Raw genomic sequence first — 17,690 nt, forward strand, 5'->3', positions numbered from 1 at the left:
ATACTTGTGTAGACATAACGGCCGATAGATTCATCTCCAAACGACCTGGTTCTTAGGTGCTCTAGACTGCCATGGTTCTCTTTTTGTATTTGATGCTCAGACGTGACACCTTGATTTCTGAGAGCCTGGAAAAGAGTCCAGAGCATTGACTCAGGCTGGGCAGGGCTTTCTGTGGGCGTTAGGGCAGGGCAGCTAGCTTGGGAAGAGCCGGAGAGTGACTCCCAGGCCTGACTTGTCCCCCTCAAGCACTCTGCCCCAGGCTGCTCCTGAGACATTAAACAGCTCAAGGCAAAATAGATTCACTTTCTTTTTCAAATTCTTTCCCAGTTGGGTTTTTACATAATACTGAGCAGAGTTTGGAAAACAACTTGTGTCGTTAAGGCGGGGCATTTGTTATACTAACCTCTTTACACTTAATGTATGTTTGAAAAGTTTCCTTAATAAAGTTTCTAAAATGTCAAAAAAATAAAAAAAGAGGAAGAAAAACAGGCAAATGAGCAAAAGCACATTAGTGGTTGGCAGGGGCTGGGCGAAGGGAAGGGAGGAGCGTGACTGCCTAACGGGTATGGGATTTCCATTTGGGGTTATGAAAAAGTTCTGGAGTTAGACAGTCATGAGGGTTGCTCAACACTGTAAATGTATTTAATGTCAATGAATTGTACGCTTTAAAACTGTTACAGTGGTAAGTTTTATGTTATGTGTATTTTACCACAATTAAAAAAAAACTGGGTTGAAAAAAATAAAGAATATTTGTATGTGTAGAACTGAATCACTTTGCTGCACACCCGAAACCAACACAACATTGTTCATCAACTCTACTCCAATATAAAATGAAAAGTTAAAAAAAATGGATTCCCTTCACAACGCTGCCTCAGACGTGTGAGACTAGCTAATTGGACGCTTGTTCCAAGGTTCCTGCAAACACACAGTGAAAAGACGAAAGCAGGGAGTCTGCTTCTCCTCTCCAACCCTGGGGCGCCGTCTCCCTGCGCTGAGAAAAATCAAACCAACCCGGGATGTCTGAACCAAACGAGTATGTGTTCCTCCGACTGGAACTATCCCTAACCTTAACCGGGTAATACTGTCTTCTCTCTCAGCGGGGCGGGGGGCGGTCAGCAGAGCTCCCCGCAGTTCTGAGCTTGCCTCTGGAGTCGGGGTCCCGGGCTCACCCCCAGCCTCCATCATTCACCAGCCTCTGCCCCTTCTTACCATCTTGCCTGATCAGTGCTCTGGGTTCCACACTGCCTTTCCCACTCATATCCTTTCCTCTTAACAGCCTCTTCTCACAGCGGCCAGGGGCTCCTTTTACCACGTAAAACACGTCACGCTTCTTCCCCAAACTTGGATGCTTCCGTTTCACCTGGACAGGAGCCAACGTGCTGACACTGGCCCGACTGCCCCCGCTGCCCCACATGACCTAGGACTCCGGACTCTCCCTCACCTCCTCTCTCCTAAACCACACTGCCCTCCAGCGGCCACGTGGGCTACGTGCACACCACCTCCAGACCTTTGTCTTTAGTCCCATTTGCCTGGAATGTTCTTCAGCCCAGCTAATCCTTTTCCCCCCTGCAAACCTTTACTCAAGTATGTTTTTCACCATTGCCTTCCACGACTAATCCATTCCATTCACCCTCACCAGGCCTGAGCCCTACAGCTTCCTGCTGTCCGGGTCTCTCACCCTCTAACAGACTCTAACTCCCTCACTTACTCTGTTTACTTTCACTGGAATGGAAGCTTTGCAGGGTCGGGGATATTTCTGGGTTTTGCTCACTCTTGGACCCTAAGCACCGAGAGCACTGTCTGGCTCGCAGAGGAGCCCCAGACGTAATTTCTAGATGACTGTCCGCAGAACAGAATCTCCTAAGGGCTGGATAATTAACTTAAAGGAGTTGATGAACTTGCAAAGTCAGGATCTTGACCCAGACCCACACCCTCCTACCACAGCTGTCCACCTCCCCATATTAAACGTGTAGTCACCCCTCCCATCGTTTCCAGGGACGCACAGCTCAGCAGTGAACCCATGTCAAAGAGCTGCTGGGAGGTCATCGCACAACCAGCATTTAATGAGCACACTTACTAGGTCAGAGAGGAAGACAAATGCCGAGGATTAGCAAGTGCAGCTCATAAATTTCCAGGAGGGAGCTCAGCTCACACAGCTGAGTTTCCTTAAATAGCAATTCTTCTGTGTCAGCCAAGGGACCAAATTGGACTCCCTCAGGCCCCTGCACAACCCAGTGACGTGAGGAAACACCATCTTCCCTCATGTCCTAACTACCTAAGCCTCAAGGCACCTTGGCATCATGTAAAAGGAGTTCACGATGGTCACCTGAGTGACCTCGTTTCCTCCTGATAAAACGAGAGACTTTGCCGGGAGACCGAGCTCCACTCACCAGGATGAAGACAGTGAAGAATATGACCACTATTGCCGCCGTGATGAACAGCTTTTTCCGGGGAAACACGGCAGCAGGAAGGAGAAACACCAGTGCGAAACAGATGGCCCCGCGGAGCCCACCGTAGGCAATGATGAACTGGTCCTTGAAGGTCAGAGGAATCGTCCGGAACCAGTTAATGGCCTGGGTCAGGACAAAGACACCTGAGAAGAAAAACAAAACCAAAGGAAACAGACTGTGTGAGGCCAGGACACAGGAACGTGAAGGCACATTTTCTAGGCTTCTGTTTCAGGGTAAAGTATTTCCAAACAGGTCCCTCTCCTACCATCCTGCCCGCATTCCTCCTCCTGCCTCGCATCACTGGGCTCTTGGAATCAGAGACGCCAAGAGAGGTTAATTCCACTTAAAGGAAACGCATGAAAATACTCTGGGGAGGAAAGAGTATGTCAGGATGAGGGGAGAGGAGGAGAAACAGGAGAAGGGAGAGGCCGTGGAGAGCGAGGGGGTCGAGGAAGGAGATAAGAAAGACAAGAGCTCAAGACGAAGAAAAGAAGTAGCAGCAGCGGCCACAAAGGGGAGGGGCAGGAGGAAGGGCCCATCTCTCCACGCGCGACCCCCAGCGCTCACGCAGGGGACACGTGCTCATTACCCAGCGCCCTCCAGATCAGGCAGAAGGCCAGGGTGAAGCAGACGAAGGCCCAGTTCCACTCATGGTTCCTCCCCACGGTGGACACGCCCATGAAGATGAAGATCAGGGTCTCGCTGACGCTGCTCAGCATCTTCATGAAATACTTGATGGTCGTGTAGGATTTCTGAGACACGTTTTCTTCCACGTACTTATTCATGGTCATTGCGCAAGCTATGATTCTACAAGAAGAGAGGCAGCCTCAATTTAAACAGGGCAAGGGTCCTAATCAGAACATGAGTCAGCACTTAGCGAACTGGTGACTCCACCCTTCCACCCGTGACTACAGCACCACTGACTGAGTTTGGTAAGTGAATGTGATTTGCATCCTTGGAAACCCTACTGTCTCTAGAGGTCTTCATCGATACCCATGGCTCCAAGTGCCCGGCTCTACACAGCTTTCTAGCCTGGGGATGTGGACTTTGGCATCGTCAGCTATACTGCCAGTATCACAAATATAGATAAACGAGTCCATAATAAATTCAAAACCCATTATCTTCCTATAAAGCCAGTTCCATCTCCTCTATTCCTCTAGGGCCCCAAATGCTAAGCTATCGCTTAAAATCCTAAGCTTGAAACTATGGTCACATTGGAATTCTCTCTGCATCTCCTTGCTGCCCCCCCCACCATCTTACTGGTCACCAATTGTTTTCTAACCCTCATCCTGGATCTCTTGGACCCACCCACTCTTTTTTACCCCGATGCCTTAGTTCCGGGTCTCATTTCTACTTATCTACGATTTCCACTTCTGGGAAATTCAAAACGTATTCACAGGCTCTGAAAATTCCTAGTGGAAAGAAACGGTTTTGCTTGTTTTCCCAGCACTTCCAAAACTCTGGGACCACAGAGGTCTTCATGTCCCTTTCCCTTGACATCTATCTTTTTTTAACTTTTATTTTATATTGGAACATAGTTGATTAACAATGTTGTGTTAGTTTCAGGTGTACAGCAAAGTGGTTCAGTTATACATATACATGTCTCTATTCTTTTTCAAATTCTCTTCCCATTGAGGTTGTTACAGGATATTGAGCAGAGTTCCCTGTGCTATACAGTAGGTCCTTGTTGGTTATCTATTTTAAATATAGTAGTGTGTGAGCTTCCCTGGTGGTGCAGTGGTTAAGAATCCGCCTGCCAATGCAGGGGACACGGGTTCGAGCCCTGGTCCAGGAAGATCCCACATGCCGCGGAGCAGCTAAGCCCATGCACCACAACTACTGAGCCTGTGCTCTAAAGCCCGCAAGCCGCAACTACTGAGGCCATGTGCCACAACTACTGAAGCCCGTGCGCCTAGAGCCCATGCTCCACAACAGGAGAAGCCACCACAATGAGAAGCCCACACACCACAATGAAGAGTAGAGCCCACTCGCTGCAACTAGAGAAAAGCCCGCAAGCAGCAACGAAGACCCAATGCAGCCAAGAATAAATAAATCTATAAAAAAATAAATAAATATAGTAGTATGTACATGCCAATCCCAAACTCCCTAACTATCCCTTCCCCCACCTTTCCCCGCTGCTAGCCATAAGTTCCTTCTCTGAGTCTGTTTCTGTTTTGTAAATAAATTCATTTGTATCATTTTTTTTCAGATTCTGCATATAAGCGATATCGTACGATAGTTGTCCTTTTCTGTCTGACTTCACTCAGTATGATAATCTCTAGGTCCATTCACGTTGCTGCAAATGGCATTATTTCATTCTTTTTGATGGCTGGGTAATATTCCATTGTCTATATGTACCACATCTATTATAATACCACACCTCTGCACAGTCTGGGGAAGGAAGGGCTCAGGATGCAGCCCAGACTCCTAGGTTGGGTGCCCGAAGCCCTTCACACTCTCCCCTCAGTGACAATTCCAGGTGCCCTGACCCCCGGCCCTCTCTCCATGGAGCACCCAGCACATGCTCAATGGTCTGTCATTTCCCAAAGGGGCCCTGCTCTGTGCTGTCTTCTTGGCTGGAATGTACCCCTGGCCAACTCAAAGGCCACCCACAGGGGTAAATTTAGTATGAGCTGGGTGATAGCTCATACCAGCCTCCATCCAAGGAGACACAGTTACTAGAAATTACCAAAAAGGCATCATTATCCAAGGGTGCTGCAGAATAAAACAGGACAGAATCTGAGTGAGCTGCCCGCCTTCCACTGAGCGATAACTGCGCCACGAGCTAATCGCTGGTCGTGATCTGTGAAGTTTCCCACCTTCTCAGAGCTCTAGAGCTGCAATGACCCTACAAGCTTTCCCCCAACCCCCTTCAACCACTGCACTTAGTCTCCCTTACCCTGAGATGTCTGATGTTTTACCAAAATCTTCCTACTCTAAGCATAAGGATAAGTACAAGAATGAAAATCTAAGGGCCTTCTGAGTTGAGACCTAAACAGGTGACCACGAATATATCTCATTGCAAGGAACCGACCTGTTCCTTCCATAGAAAACTCGTATATCTATTCTGTGCCGCCTATGAAAACAAAACAAAGACCCCCCCCCAACCCAAGGACCCTGCATTTGGCCTCAACGTCCCTGCCCACAGAATGAGCAGGTATTTCTTTCAGATGGATATGAGTGAGGAATGCGTAATTCCTGTGGCTCCCCAAACAAAGAGAACCTTATTAAATGGGCCAGTAAAATGCAGCAGCACCAACACACAGCAAAGCCTGCGAAGAGCTGAGGGCTTATCCAATGAGTCCACGTCTGCAGAGCCTCCACTCTGCCAGGGGCGGTGCAAACGCTCTGTATGAGTTATGTCAGCAAACCTCCTTACGAGCCTCTGAGGCAAGTTCTGTCATGGTTCCCATTTTACGGATGAGAGAACAAAGGCAGACAGAGGTCCAGCGACTCAAGGTCACACAACTAATTGATGGTGGTGCCAGGATTTTAACCCAGGCGGTCTGACTCAAAGCCAGAGCTGTCAGGGACCTAACTCTCGCTCTTTCTTTCTTTTTTTTTTTTTTTTTGCGGTATGCAGGCCTCTCACTGTTGTGGCCTCTCCCGTTGCGGAGCACAGGCTCCGGACGCGCAGGCTCAGCGGCCATGGCTCACGGGCCCAGCCGCTCCGCGGCATGTGGGATCCTCCCGGACCGGGGCTCGATTATCCCTGATGAAAGTGAGGTCCTCCTCCCCTGCCACGGCCGTGTGCATCCGTTCCCAATCACAAGCTCTTTCACTGGTTTCCTCTGGCTGTGGTATTAGCAAATACTTAGTGGCTTAACAATAACACAGGTTTATCACCTTACACTTCCAGAGGTCATAAGTCCAAAATCATTTTCATTCTCTTCTTGATCTGGGGCTAATGTCAAGGTGCCGACAGGACTGTGTTACTTCAGGAGGCTCTAGGGGAGAATCAGTTCCTTGCCTTTTCTACTTTCTGGAGGCTGCTCACATCCCGTGGCTCGTGGCCCTGTCATGCTGACCTCTGCCTGCCTGGTCCCATCTCCTCTGACTCTGACCCTCCTGCCTTCCTCTCATAAGGACCCTTGTGATTTCACCCAGCCCGCCCGATAATCCACTGTTCTCTCCCCATCTCAAGACCCTAACTTGATCACATTGGCGAAGTCCCCTCTGCCGTGCAGGGTAACATATCCCCAGGTTGTGGGGACTCAGACCTTTGGGGGCCATCCCTCAGCCGGCCACAGTGTTGTTGGCACTCACCTCCCTTGTGTGGTGGCCACGACCAAGGGCACGTCCCCCGTGGGCCTGGTGACCGAAGCTAGCGGGAGCTCTGTCACACTGGCCTGACATGAAAGCCTGGACCCTCCCCCAGTACAGCGGGCAGTAGACACTGTGGACCAGAGTGGCAGGTGGCATCACTGCCAGCCACCCCTGAATACAAACCACTCGTTAACGGCATTTCTGAACATTTTCATCTTGCATATTTTGGCTCAATTCTTTTTTAATCAGACTTTAAAAAGTAAAAGTTGCCCAATACTAAGTAATGAGGGCAAAAGCCAGAAGAATCTGAATCATACTATGTTTTATGAAGAAAAGACACATACACAGCAGCACACACTAATGAACCTTTCTTAAATGTTGCCAAGTTGAAAGTCTGTAACAGAACCAATGAGGGCCATCATTCTTTCTTGAATTCTCTTATCCCATGCAAAAGATGTTCTAAAATGATTTGACTATTAGGCATTTAAACTTAAGGACAAATATGGAGAATGACAAACACCAAAGTACGCACCACCCAGCTTTTTCCAATCACGTTTACTTTTAACAATAAAGCATCAGCTATAGAGTTGAAACCCCTACATTTCTCATACCACCTCTATTTCCCTCTGTCCCTCTTGGATTTGGATTTTTTGTTTATCATTCAAAAAGTGATCGTTAAAGGGCTAAAGAAACTTGCTTTTGCGTATGTGCTAATTATTTCCCCCTGAGATCACGTTCACATCGTTCACTGGGAAAGATATAAACCATACAGGCAAAACGCAATCTTCAGCCCATTAAATGAGAGATTAAACAAAAATTTCTATTCAGAAATTATTGAAAACTATAGCTTTGATGTAGGAATAAAAAAATACATGAATTATACATGACTGTTCACGGGATCATTTTCCATTGCTTTGTATCCTTAACATGACACCAGAGTGATACTCCTGTCTGCCAGACACCTCCCTGTAACTCAACACCACCTCTGAACAGCACAGGTGCGATCCTCCGGGGGAAAAACACCCTCAGCAGGTACCAGAGGCCCCAGAGCCCGGCAATGCCCTGTTCAGGAAATGCGGGTGTCTATGACGTGGATGCACGGAACAGGCTGGGGACGAATGTTTCAAAGGTCGCGTTCTGGTCCGTCATGTACAGCTCAGTGCACACAGCCCCTCAAGCAGAGGCCAGGAGGTGTTTCATTGCAAAGAGGGGTCTTTTCTGCTGTAGGATGCTCTAACCTCCATCAAAGCACCTCACCTTCAGTAACATCCTATGTACACAAAACTACAAATGAGTCAGTCTCCCTTCAATTAGGGAGGTACACACAATACTACAGTCTCCCTGGAAGAGAGACTGCCCCTTTCCTGGATCATCACCTATAGCTGATAGTATTAACCATCACCATAAGTTTGACTCTCCTTCATTTTTCTAAAAGAATTATGAGACGCTTCTAGAGCTGGGGAATGGTGCAGACTGGAGCCTTACTGGGTCTGGAGCTCGTGGCCAGGAGTGCCTTGGGTAGGAAGTCACGTCATAGCAAATCCCAGTAGCACTGAAGCACGTACAGAGAGGGAAGATTTCTTTCTCCACCAAAGAGAACTCATGAAACTTTCACACCTGAAGCCCACAGCCTCTCTCCCTCATTCTGAACATCAGCGTGATACTATCCACACCAAAATAATAACCAAAATAACTCGTGACGTTTTAGAAAACTCTAGATGAATTTCTTAACCCTAGAGCTCCTTCAAACATAAAACGACTGGCCTTCAGTATTCCCAGTCTGACCTTACTTTTAACAGCTCACGTCATTGAATCATCTTTCTCCCCGCTTTCCATGTAGGTCTCTCTGTCCTAATCTTCCAATTTAGTTCATATGATCAGGAATAACAACTGGACATCAACCAATATCTTCTTAGCATCTACTCTGGGTCAAGTTCTGGGCTGGGATCTAGGAAGACGGAAGCAAATAAGAGGCAACTTCTACTCCCAAGAGTTCGTGGTCTAAGAGGAGAAAGAGTCATGGAAAGGTAATTGTAACACAGCATGGCAAGCGCCAGAAACGGAGAAGGGGAAGGATGCTTTGGGAGCACAGGAAAGGAAGTCATTGCTCCTGCCACAAAAGAGGGGACATTTGAGCAGAATCTTCATGGGTAAGTGAGAGCTCCCCGAGCAGGAAGAAGAGGTAAATGATCCAGAAAAAGAAGAGGGCACATTCAGAGCCATGAACAGGTTGGTATATTCAGGGACCTGAAGAATTGACTCTGCTGCGGGGGAGAGAGAGGAGGAGAAGGTTAACAGGCGAGGACACGGAAGTTAGGGGCCAGGTAATGACATGTGACATAACTCTTACGTGTTATGCTTAGGAGTCGATTGTATAGGCTGGTGGGGAAAATGAGAGATTATATCTTCCACCAAGTAACTAATGTTTATCTCCCCAAACCAACTGGAAGCTTCATGGGGGGAAAAGTGTCATCAGTGCTTATGACAGTCCCTGGCACCTCATTAATGTGTTTTGAATCGATGATGACATGGATCTAGGGATGGATTACTCATCGGAACGGTGGTGTGTCGTGGACAGATTTGCATTCTAGAAAGAGAACTCTGAAGGACATGTGGAGGACAGATCTGGAGGGGAAAGACCTAGAGCTTGGAGTCAATTTGTTTCCCGCAGTGGTTTTTCGTTTGGTTTTCAAAATCCATTGCAGCACCTGGCCCGTATAACCTCCCAGAAAAGGTCTATGTTTGGACAGGTGTTAGGTTCCATTCCGTGGGCCCACGTGGAGGTAAGGTTCATATAGAATGCACTGGGGCCCTCTGCTTTGTTATCATCTTGCCTCACATGGTGGTTTAACATAAATGTAGGGCGATTATCACCAATTTAGAGACAGAGAAGCTAAAGCACTATAATTAGCGGTTTTTACATTCACCGGCAATTGAGCTTTTCTTCATCACTGTATCACTCTCAATGCAGCATACAAAAAATTCAGGCCAGCTAATACTGTCTCAACGGTCTTCCGGGGGGAAACAGACTTTCTATGCAGATAATATGTCACTGGACTATCTTCTGAACAGAAAATTCCAACTAACACTTTTTTCTATAGTACTCCACGACTCCACCCTGGCAGCCAATGAATCGATGTTCACATCTATGCATGTTCACTTCCTCTCCACCAGAACCCACACTCTGAGAGAGCAGGAGCTACCCTTCTTCCACAGGTAGCATGGCTCCCTGCATGCAGCGGTACCAAGCGTATGTTCGCCTGATGCTGGCTAAGTCTAGCTTAATGGAGATCCACAGCCCTTCACTAGGCAGTCGGCATCTGTGGAACCAAAGGGAACGGCACCCATAAAGATGGCGGGCAGTGAAGGCAGAGTTCTGGTTGTGAAGATAAAACATACACATACCTTGTCTGTGTTCCCTTACCTACGGTGTAGCCACGACTCGGTTAATTCCATTTATAAATACTAGTACTGTAATTTTTTTGAAGAGTGGTCAATTCTCTAATTTCGATTCCCACGTTAGACCTGTTCTGTAATCTGAACTGTGAAGAATTAGAACTGAGCTGACAGAAAGAATGTTGCAAAATTCTTTCATGCCTACTCCATGCCTGTGCGTGATCTTAAAAAAGTATGGATTCAGTTGCAGGAAAATACAGCCCAAATAACAGTTGCACATTCCCCATAAAGACTTTGCCAAACATAAAAGCATACTCTACTAATCAGTGCCAAGCATTAGCAAAGATGAAGAACAATTAAAAAGCTTTCTCTGTATTGATTAAAGCCAGGTCTGTGGTGACTCAGGGTACACTGTATGTTCTCAGAATAAAGTACTCACTCATGTGAGGTAAATTAATTATTCCAGGGCACGAATTTACTATACAATGGATTGCCTCTTCCAGGAAACCTGACAACCAAGAGAAAGTGAGTTTGACATATGAGAAAATTTTTTTATAAATTCTTTTTCAAAGAAATATCCAACCACCAAAACTGAACAACCTCTCTTAAAATATCAAAATGAAATAAATTCAAATAAGTATAGATGCTTGATTATTCATGCAGTCTTGCCCATTTCATGGATTTTCCACATCTTGTGTTTTTTTCTACTTTAGATGCTTTCAATTCAACTACTGTTTATAGCTCGTTTCCTGCCTCCTAAAGCAAGCATGGTTTTGTGGAAAGAACACATAAGAGATCACAGCTCAGGGTCAAAAGTGTGATGAAACACAAGGCATCAAGGGACCCGCGGCATCCACTGACTCTAGCTGGGGACTGTTGACAAAGGCATGAGAGGCAGGAAGACTGGACCAAGACCTTGATGATGGAATTAAAGTTTTCCAGCTGGGGCTTCCCTGGTGGCGCAGTGGTTGAGAGTCCGCCTGCCAATGCAGGGGACGTGGGTTCGTGCCCCGGTCCGGGAGGATCCCACGTGCCGCGGAGCGGCTGGGCGGCTGGGCCCGTGAGCCATGGCCGCTGAGCCTGCGCGTCCGGAGCCTGTGCTCCGCAATGGGAGAGGCCACAGTGAGAGGCCCGCGTACCGCAAAAAAAAAAAAAAAAAAAAAAAAAACCAGAAAAGGGAATTATTCTTGGAAATTATACCGTATTTACATTTCTGTTTATAATCCTATTTTTCATCTTGGCCTACATATAACTAGAAAATAACTTTAGCCTTATTATTGCTTAGCCTTCAGAGTCTGAAAGACGAACATGCCACTTTAAATTGTAAGCTCTAGACCAAGAGCAATGTAGTGATGACTTGATCATCAAATCACTTTCTACAGTATACTTGAAACACGGGATATAATATAATATATTATATATAATCATTTTCAGATATAGCAGTAATATAATCATTTTCAGATAAAGACAAAGACCAGTCAAGAAACAGTCAGAAAAGCAAAGTGATGGCAGAATCAAACAGCAAAAACGAATGGTGAGCTCTACGGAGCAAAGCTAACAGAGGCACGATACAAGCCATATATGTAATCTTCAAGTTCCTAATAGTCATGGTTAAAAAATGTAAAAAGATGCTGGTGAAGGCAACTTTCATAATATGTTTACTTAATGCAACAGATCGAATACACTGTCATTTCAACATGCAAGCCATATAAAAAACATTAATGAGATATTCTACAATCTCTTCCTACTAAATCTTAAAAATCTGATGTCTATTTTACACTTAGAACACACCTCAAGTTAGACTGGCCACACTTTAAGCGCTCAAAAGCCACATGTAGCACATGACCACAAGAGTGGACTACACTCAGGAAAACAAAAAAAGTGGCCGTCCACCGGTTTTGTTCCTCCTTCAAAAAACCAAGCAAATCCTGGAGTTTACCAGCTGAATCTATTTCATTAAAAGTTTAAACCATCAAAATAAATGAAAATAAGTTCCCGAATCATTTACACTAATCTGGTTAAATACTGTGTGATCTCACGTATCTGGTATCTAAAAAAAGCAAAGTCACAGAAACAGAGAGTCAACTGGTGGTTGCCAGGGGCTTGCAGGGGTTGTACGGGAAACAGGTAACAGTGGTCACAGGCTACAAACTTCCAATTATAAGATGAATAAGTTCTGGGATCTAAGGGGCAGCACGGTGACTGGAAAATCCTGGATGTGATGGTACATTCGATAGTACAGGCAGTTAACAATACTGTATTGTGTACTTGAAAGTTCTCACCACACACACACAAAGAAGGGTAGCTACGTGAGGTGATGAACGTGTCAGCTAACTTTATGGCGGTGATCCTTTTGCAATATACATATATTATCTAATCATCACGTTTTTACACCTTAAACTTGCACAATGAGGTGTGTCAATCACATCTCAATAAAGCTAGGGGAAAAAAAAGGGTTATAATTTCAAATTCCTTCCTGACTTTTCTAGTTTTGCCCTGCAGGTGAGGCAAAATTATACAAAAGAAAACAAAAGATAGGTGAGTCACCATTAAAAATATAATACAGTTTTGTTTGTTTCTTTTTCACGTTTTTCCTGAATGTGTCCGGAAAATTAAGGGAGATACGATTTGTCTTTTTTCTATTGTTTAACTAATTTCCTGCCTCAGTTTACTATCTTCCTCCCTTACCCACTGCCCCCGTGCCATTTAGTGTTTGAGGTGGTCATATAAGGGTTTTTTAAAATATTTTATTTTGGCAGTTTTGAAATACATACTGTTCTTCCACTTTTATAGGTTTGTTATTTTACAATTTGATTTAACTTAAATAGAACTGAATTGGTCACTGTAAAAACTCATTCTTTTGTTTCTGTTTTTGTTGTTTTGCTGAACCACACAGCATGCGGGGTGCAGGATCTTAGTTCCCCGACCAGGGATCAAACCTGGGCCCCCTGCAGTGTAAGCACAGAGTCTTAACCACCGGATCACCAGGGAAGTCCCCATATAAGATTTTAAAGAGGTCAGTTCTGACCAGTGAGAGCCATCGGGGAAGGCATACAGCATCATCAAAAACAAAGCTTTTATTTGTCAAGACAATATAAGGTACAAAGAGACGGTGAACAGAGCACGAGACCCAGAGCCATAGATGGAAGCCTGCGTTATGGTCCCCTCTCTCCTTTCCCTCCAAACTCTACCTCCCTGCTGTTCTACGTGATGTGCAGGCATACACAGCCACCCCCCAGCACCTGGACTTAGCCCTGGTCTAAAGCATCGTCTCTACCTGTCCTGCTCCAAGAGCCCCAGCTGGCCTGCAGTGAAGCCAACAGCTACTCTGCACGCAGGTTGCAGGATTAAGCCAACTCTTATGCAACTGACTCAGTCTTTAATAGCCATTTCTTCTAAAAGAAAATTTTTTTTTGTTTCAGGGGAAGATGTGGGTGTTAGGTTAGGGGTGAATTTGAAGTTTAAAGCTCCAACTAGAAATAAGATGATGTGGCCTGCTCTCTGTTTTTTTCAGGCTTTAAGACTAATTCGATTTACATGGAGGCCAGGCCAGAGACTAGGTGATGACTGATGACTTGTGTGCAGACTAGCATTTATCCAGGTTGTGTTATCCAGATTGCTTTGTTAAAGTTCCAGGTCACCTTCTCACACGGAGCAAAACACCCAGTAAACATGAGAAAAGCCTAGGGAAAATTAATAAAAGACACCTGTCTTACGCTCAAAATAAACAGATGATCAAACATGCTTTGGATCATGTTTTATGAATGTCTTGAAATGTCACGTGCTCTTTTCTTTCCCCCCATATTTTGAGAAGACCGGTAAACGTGAACTAGTCATCGTGGCCTGTAGGGCTCTGGTTTTGTACGACTGTATCTTGAAGAGATGGTCTTCTAACTGCTACACCTGGTGGGCAAACCAGGAGCAACCAGAAGAAGAAGCTACAAGATGGCCAGCAAAAGCATGCTTCCTTATTGTTCTCAAAGTTTTCAACAGATGACAATCACCAATTCCTACACAGGAAGACAGGAAAGAAAGGGGACATGATCTTCACAGCCTCAGCAGTGACCGCTTCCGAACAGAGAGCGCAGCCCTGCTCCTTTATCCCTGAGCCCGGCATTCTGGAAATTCCTGTGAAAGTCTCATTTTTAAAATGTCATTGAAAGGTGCTTGTCTTTATTTTTTTTACATCTTTATTGGAGTATAATTGCTTTACAATGGTGTGCCAGTTTCTGCTTTATAACAAAGTGAATCAGTTATACATATATATATGTTCCCATATCTCTTCCCTCTTGCATCTCCCTCCCTCCCACCCTCCCTATCCCACCCCTCTAGGTGGTCACAAACCACCTAGCTGATCTCCCTGTGCTATGCGGCTGCTTCCCACTAGCTATCTATTTTACGTTTGGTAGTGTATATATGTCCATGCCACTCTATCACTTTGTCACAGCTTACCCTCCCCCTTCCCATGTCCTCAAGTCCGTTCTCTACGTCTGTGTCTTTATTCCTATCCTGCCCCTAGGCTCATCAGAACCTTTTTGTTTTTTAGATTACATATATATGTGTTAGCATACAGTATTTGTTTTTCTCTTTCTGACTTACTTCACTCTGTATGGCAGACTCTAGGTCTATCCACCTCATTACAAATAGCTCAATTTCGTTTCTTTTTATGGCTGAGTAATATTCCATTATAGACATTTTTCCGAAGAAGATATACAGACTGCCAACAAAGACATGAAAGGATGCTCAACATCATTAATCATTAGAGAAATGCAAATCAAAAGTACAATGCGATATCATCTCACACCGGTCAGAATGGCCATCATCAAAAAATCTAGAAACAATAAATGCTGGAGAAGGTGTGGAGAAAAGGGAACCCTCTTGCACTGCTGGTGGGAATGTGAATTGGTACAGCCACTATGGGAACAGTATGGAGGTTCCTTAAAAAACTACAAATAGAACTACCATATGACCCAGCAATCCCACTACTGGGCATATACCCTGAGAAAACCATAATTCAAAAAGAGTCATGTACCAAAATGTTCATTGCAGTTCTATTTACAATAGCCCGGTGCTTGTTTTTATTGTTAGAGTGGATACTGGGACATATCCTGGACGGGCCTGTTAACTGGAGACCCAGGGCCCAGGCCTCACCCTACAGCCATGGTTTTTGCCCACCAGGGCGTCACTTTGCTCATTCATAAGATGGAACTGGTAATTACCATTTCTTACTTTCTTTGCAATAATGCTGCTAGAATGATTGACACAGCAAATCGAAAATATTTTAAGTGTCCTCTAGAGAAGAAAGACTAAGGAATTATCAACCCATGAAAACAAAACTAAAGAATATTGGGTGCCTGCTGTCCTATCAGGAGGACGTGGCCATTTTTTTTAATTCGTAGAGCACAGCAAAGAGAAATCAGTATTTCCCGGCAGGCTGCCGGCTGCTGTGGGGACCAAGCATCTCCCTCTTCAGGACGGTGGGTTTTCAGCATCCCATGCCTGGATCCCAGGGCAATGGACCAGGTGAGGACCAGAAAGGTGCCTGATGCCCACAAGGGGGAACAGAGTCCCAGCTCAGTTCATGTCGGTGTGGATCTGAACTTAGGAATCCCTTAGGCGTCTGTTAGTGTCCTTGGGTAAGGGGGATGATGGGAATCATTTTTGTTTTATCCCTGCGCAGTTTTCTGAACATAAAGTTCAAAACACGTGAGCCAAGACACAAATTTCTAAAATCAATGCTATGAGTCCCCTCTCCAACCCCAACTATAGAGCTGTGATACTCGAAGGGTCCAATGCTATTGAGGCGTGAGGGGTTTTGTTTGAGAGACTAGAGACTTTCCCTTAACTTTAGCTCTAGAGCTGTGGAAACGCACTCTGACGCACGCACACGCACACACACACATGCACACGTACACACTTTCCCTACTACAACAACTTATCCCAGTATAGAAATGAGCAGAAAGATATTAGAAAATTAGAAAACAGGAACTTTCATCTACCCCCTAGTGTTTGAAGCTAAAACTCTCCTGAACACACAGGAACACGTGGACACAAATAATTCCTTAACGTTAAATTAAGAATTGAACTATTAGGAGAGGCCACAAAGGGGAAAGAAAACCTAAGACTGTCCAGAAGCCAGCTCTCCAAACAGCTTCTAAGACAAAGAACGAGAAGACAGGTGGAACTCCACCTCCTATTAATTTACTTGTTGTCAGTGAAGATCATATCAGATCACAAGTTCATGACAAAAAACCAACAGCAGTGACAGCAGGCTTTGTGGATGCCAGGATACACTGCTTCCAACATCTTTCCAAAGAAATCAAAATGCTGGAATCCTGCCCAGTGCTTTCCTACCTACAACTAACACAACACTGTAAAGCAACTATACTCCAATAAATTTTTTTTAATTTACATAGAGTAAAATTCACTTTTCTTTGGTATAGAGTTCTGTGAAGTGAGACAAATGCATACCGTTGTAGAACCTTCACTACAATCAAGATATAGAACAGTTTTATCACTCCCACAAATTCTCTCATTCTGCCCCCTCCTAGTCAACCCTTCTCTTCATGTCCATCCTCTGGAAATCACTTATCTGTTTTGTCTCTATAGTTCTGCCATTCTCAAAATATCTTATAACTGGAATCACACTGAATTTATCCTTCGGAATCTGAGTTCTCTCACTGAGCAATATATATCTGAGATTTATCCATGTTGTTGCATATGTTAATAGTTCATTACTTTTTATTGCTGAGTGGGATTCCATTGTACACATGTACCATAATTAATTTATTCATTCACCAGATGAAAGACATCTGAGTTGTTTCTAGGTTTCGGTGATTATGAATAAAGCTGCTGTAAACTTTCACACACACACACAAAAACAAGACACTGCATTTTGAACCCAGACCCATCTTCTGCTCTACAGAAAGATGTTTCTTTTACATCAGACTTTTGTATCAACTACCTGCTCATTACATGATCTCATTCTAAGACAGGCTGCCCAAGAGTCCACCCAGGACAAAGTTGAAGCACAGGGGCATCGGAAAGGCATTAAGAAGAGGAAGGAAGAAGGCGAGAGGGACGGAGAAGTGGGAGAGAGGGGAGGACAAACCCTGGGAGGACCAGGTTTCACGCTCCACACTCTTACAAATTCAGAGAGTCGTGCTGCAACCCTTCTCTCAGCTCCCCAGCTGTCTGACCCCTCTGCCGACTTCCCTTTCCCTGTGGCTCCCATTTCTCTTAAACAAAAAGGGGCTCTTCCGTTCGCCTGCCGATGCAGGGGACGTGGGTTCGTGCCCCGGTCCGGGAAGATCCCACATGCCGCGGAGCGGCTGGGCCCGTGAGCCATGGCCGCTGAGCCCGCGCGTCCGGAGCCTGTGCTCTGCAATGGGAGAGGCCACAGCAGGGAGAGGCCCGCGTACCGCAAAAACAAACAAACAAACAAAAAGAGACTCTTCTGAGCATGCTCAGAAGTCACGTGCCTTCACTCCCATTAACCTTAACACCTGCTTTTAAACGGTAAAAGAAGATGCCATCAGCGTGAAGTACGATAGGAATTTCTACACTCGGTACAAGTTA

General features: G+C 45.3%; 1 protein-coding gene across 1 annotated transcript in view; it reads right to left on the minus strand.

Annotated features, from left to right (window-relative positions):
• SLC9A2 (solute carrier family 9 member A2) overlaps nucleotides 1–17,690 on the minus strand; it is an 86,907-nt gene that overhangs the window by 25,504 nt on the left and 43,713 nt on the right. Inside the window, exons 4-5 of the mRNA XM_027128711.1 lie at nucleotides 3,040–3,257; nucleotides 2,391–2,593 (exon numbers count right to left, since the gene is read on the minus strand). Coding sequence (XP_026984512.1) covers nucleotides 2,391–2,593; nucleotides 3,040–3,257 — 421 coding nt within the window. The remainder of the gene's footprint in view (nucleotides 1–2,390; nucleotides 2,594–3,039; nucleotides 3,258–17,690) is intronic.

Source organism: Aethalodelphis obliquidens, unplaced genomic scaffold (assembly GCF_003676395.1).
Source record: "Aethalodelphis obliquidens isolate GAN/ISIS:26980383/991018 unplaced genomic scaffold, ASM367639v1 scaffold35, whole genome shotgun sequence".
Classification (NCBI taxonomy): Eukaryota; Metazoa; Chordata; class Mammalia; order Artiodactyla; family Delphinidae; genus Aethalodelphis; species Aethalodelphis obliquidens.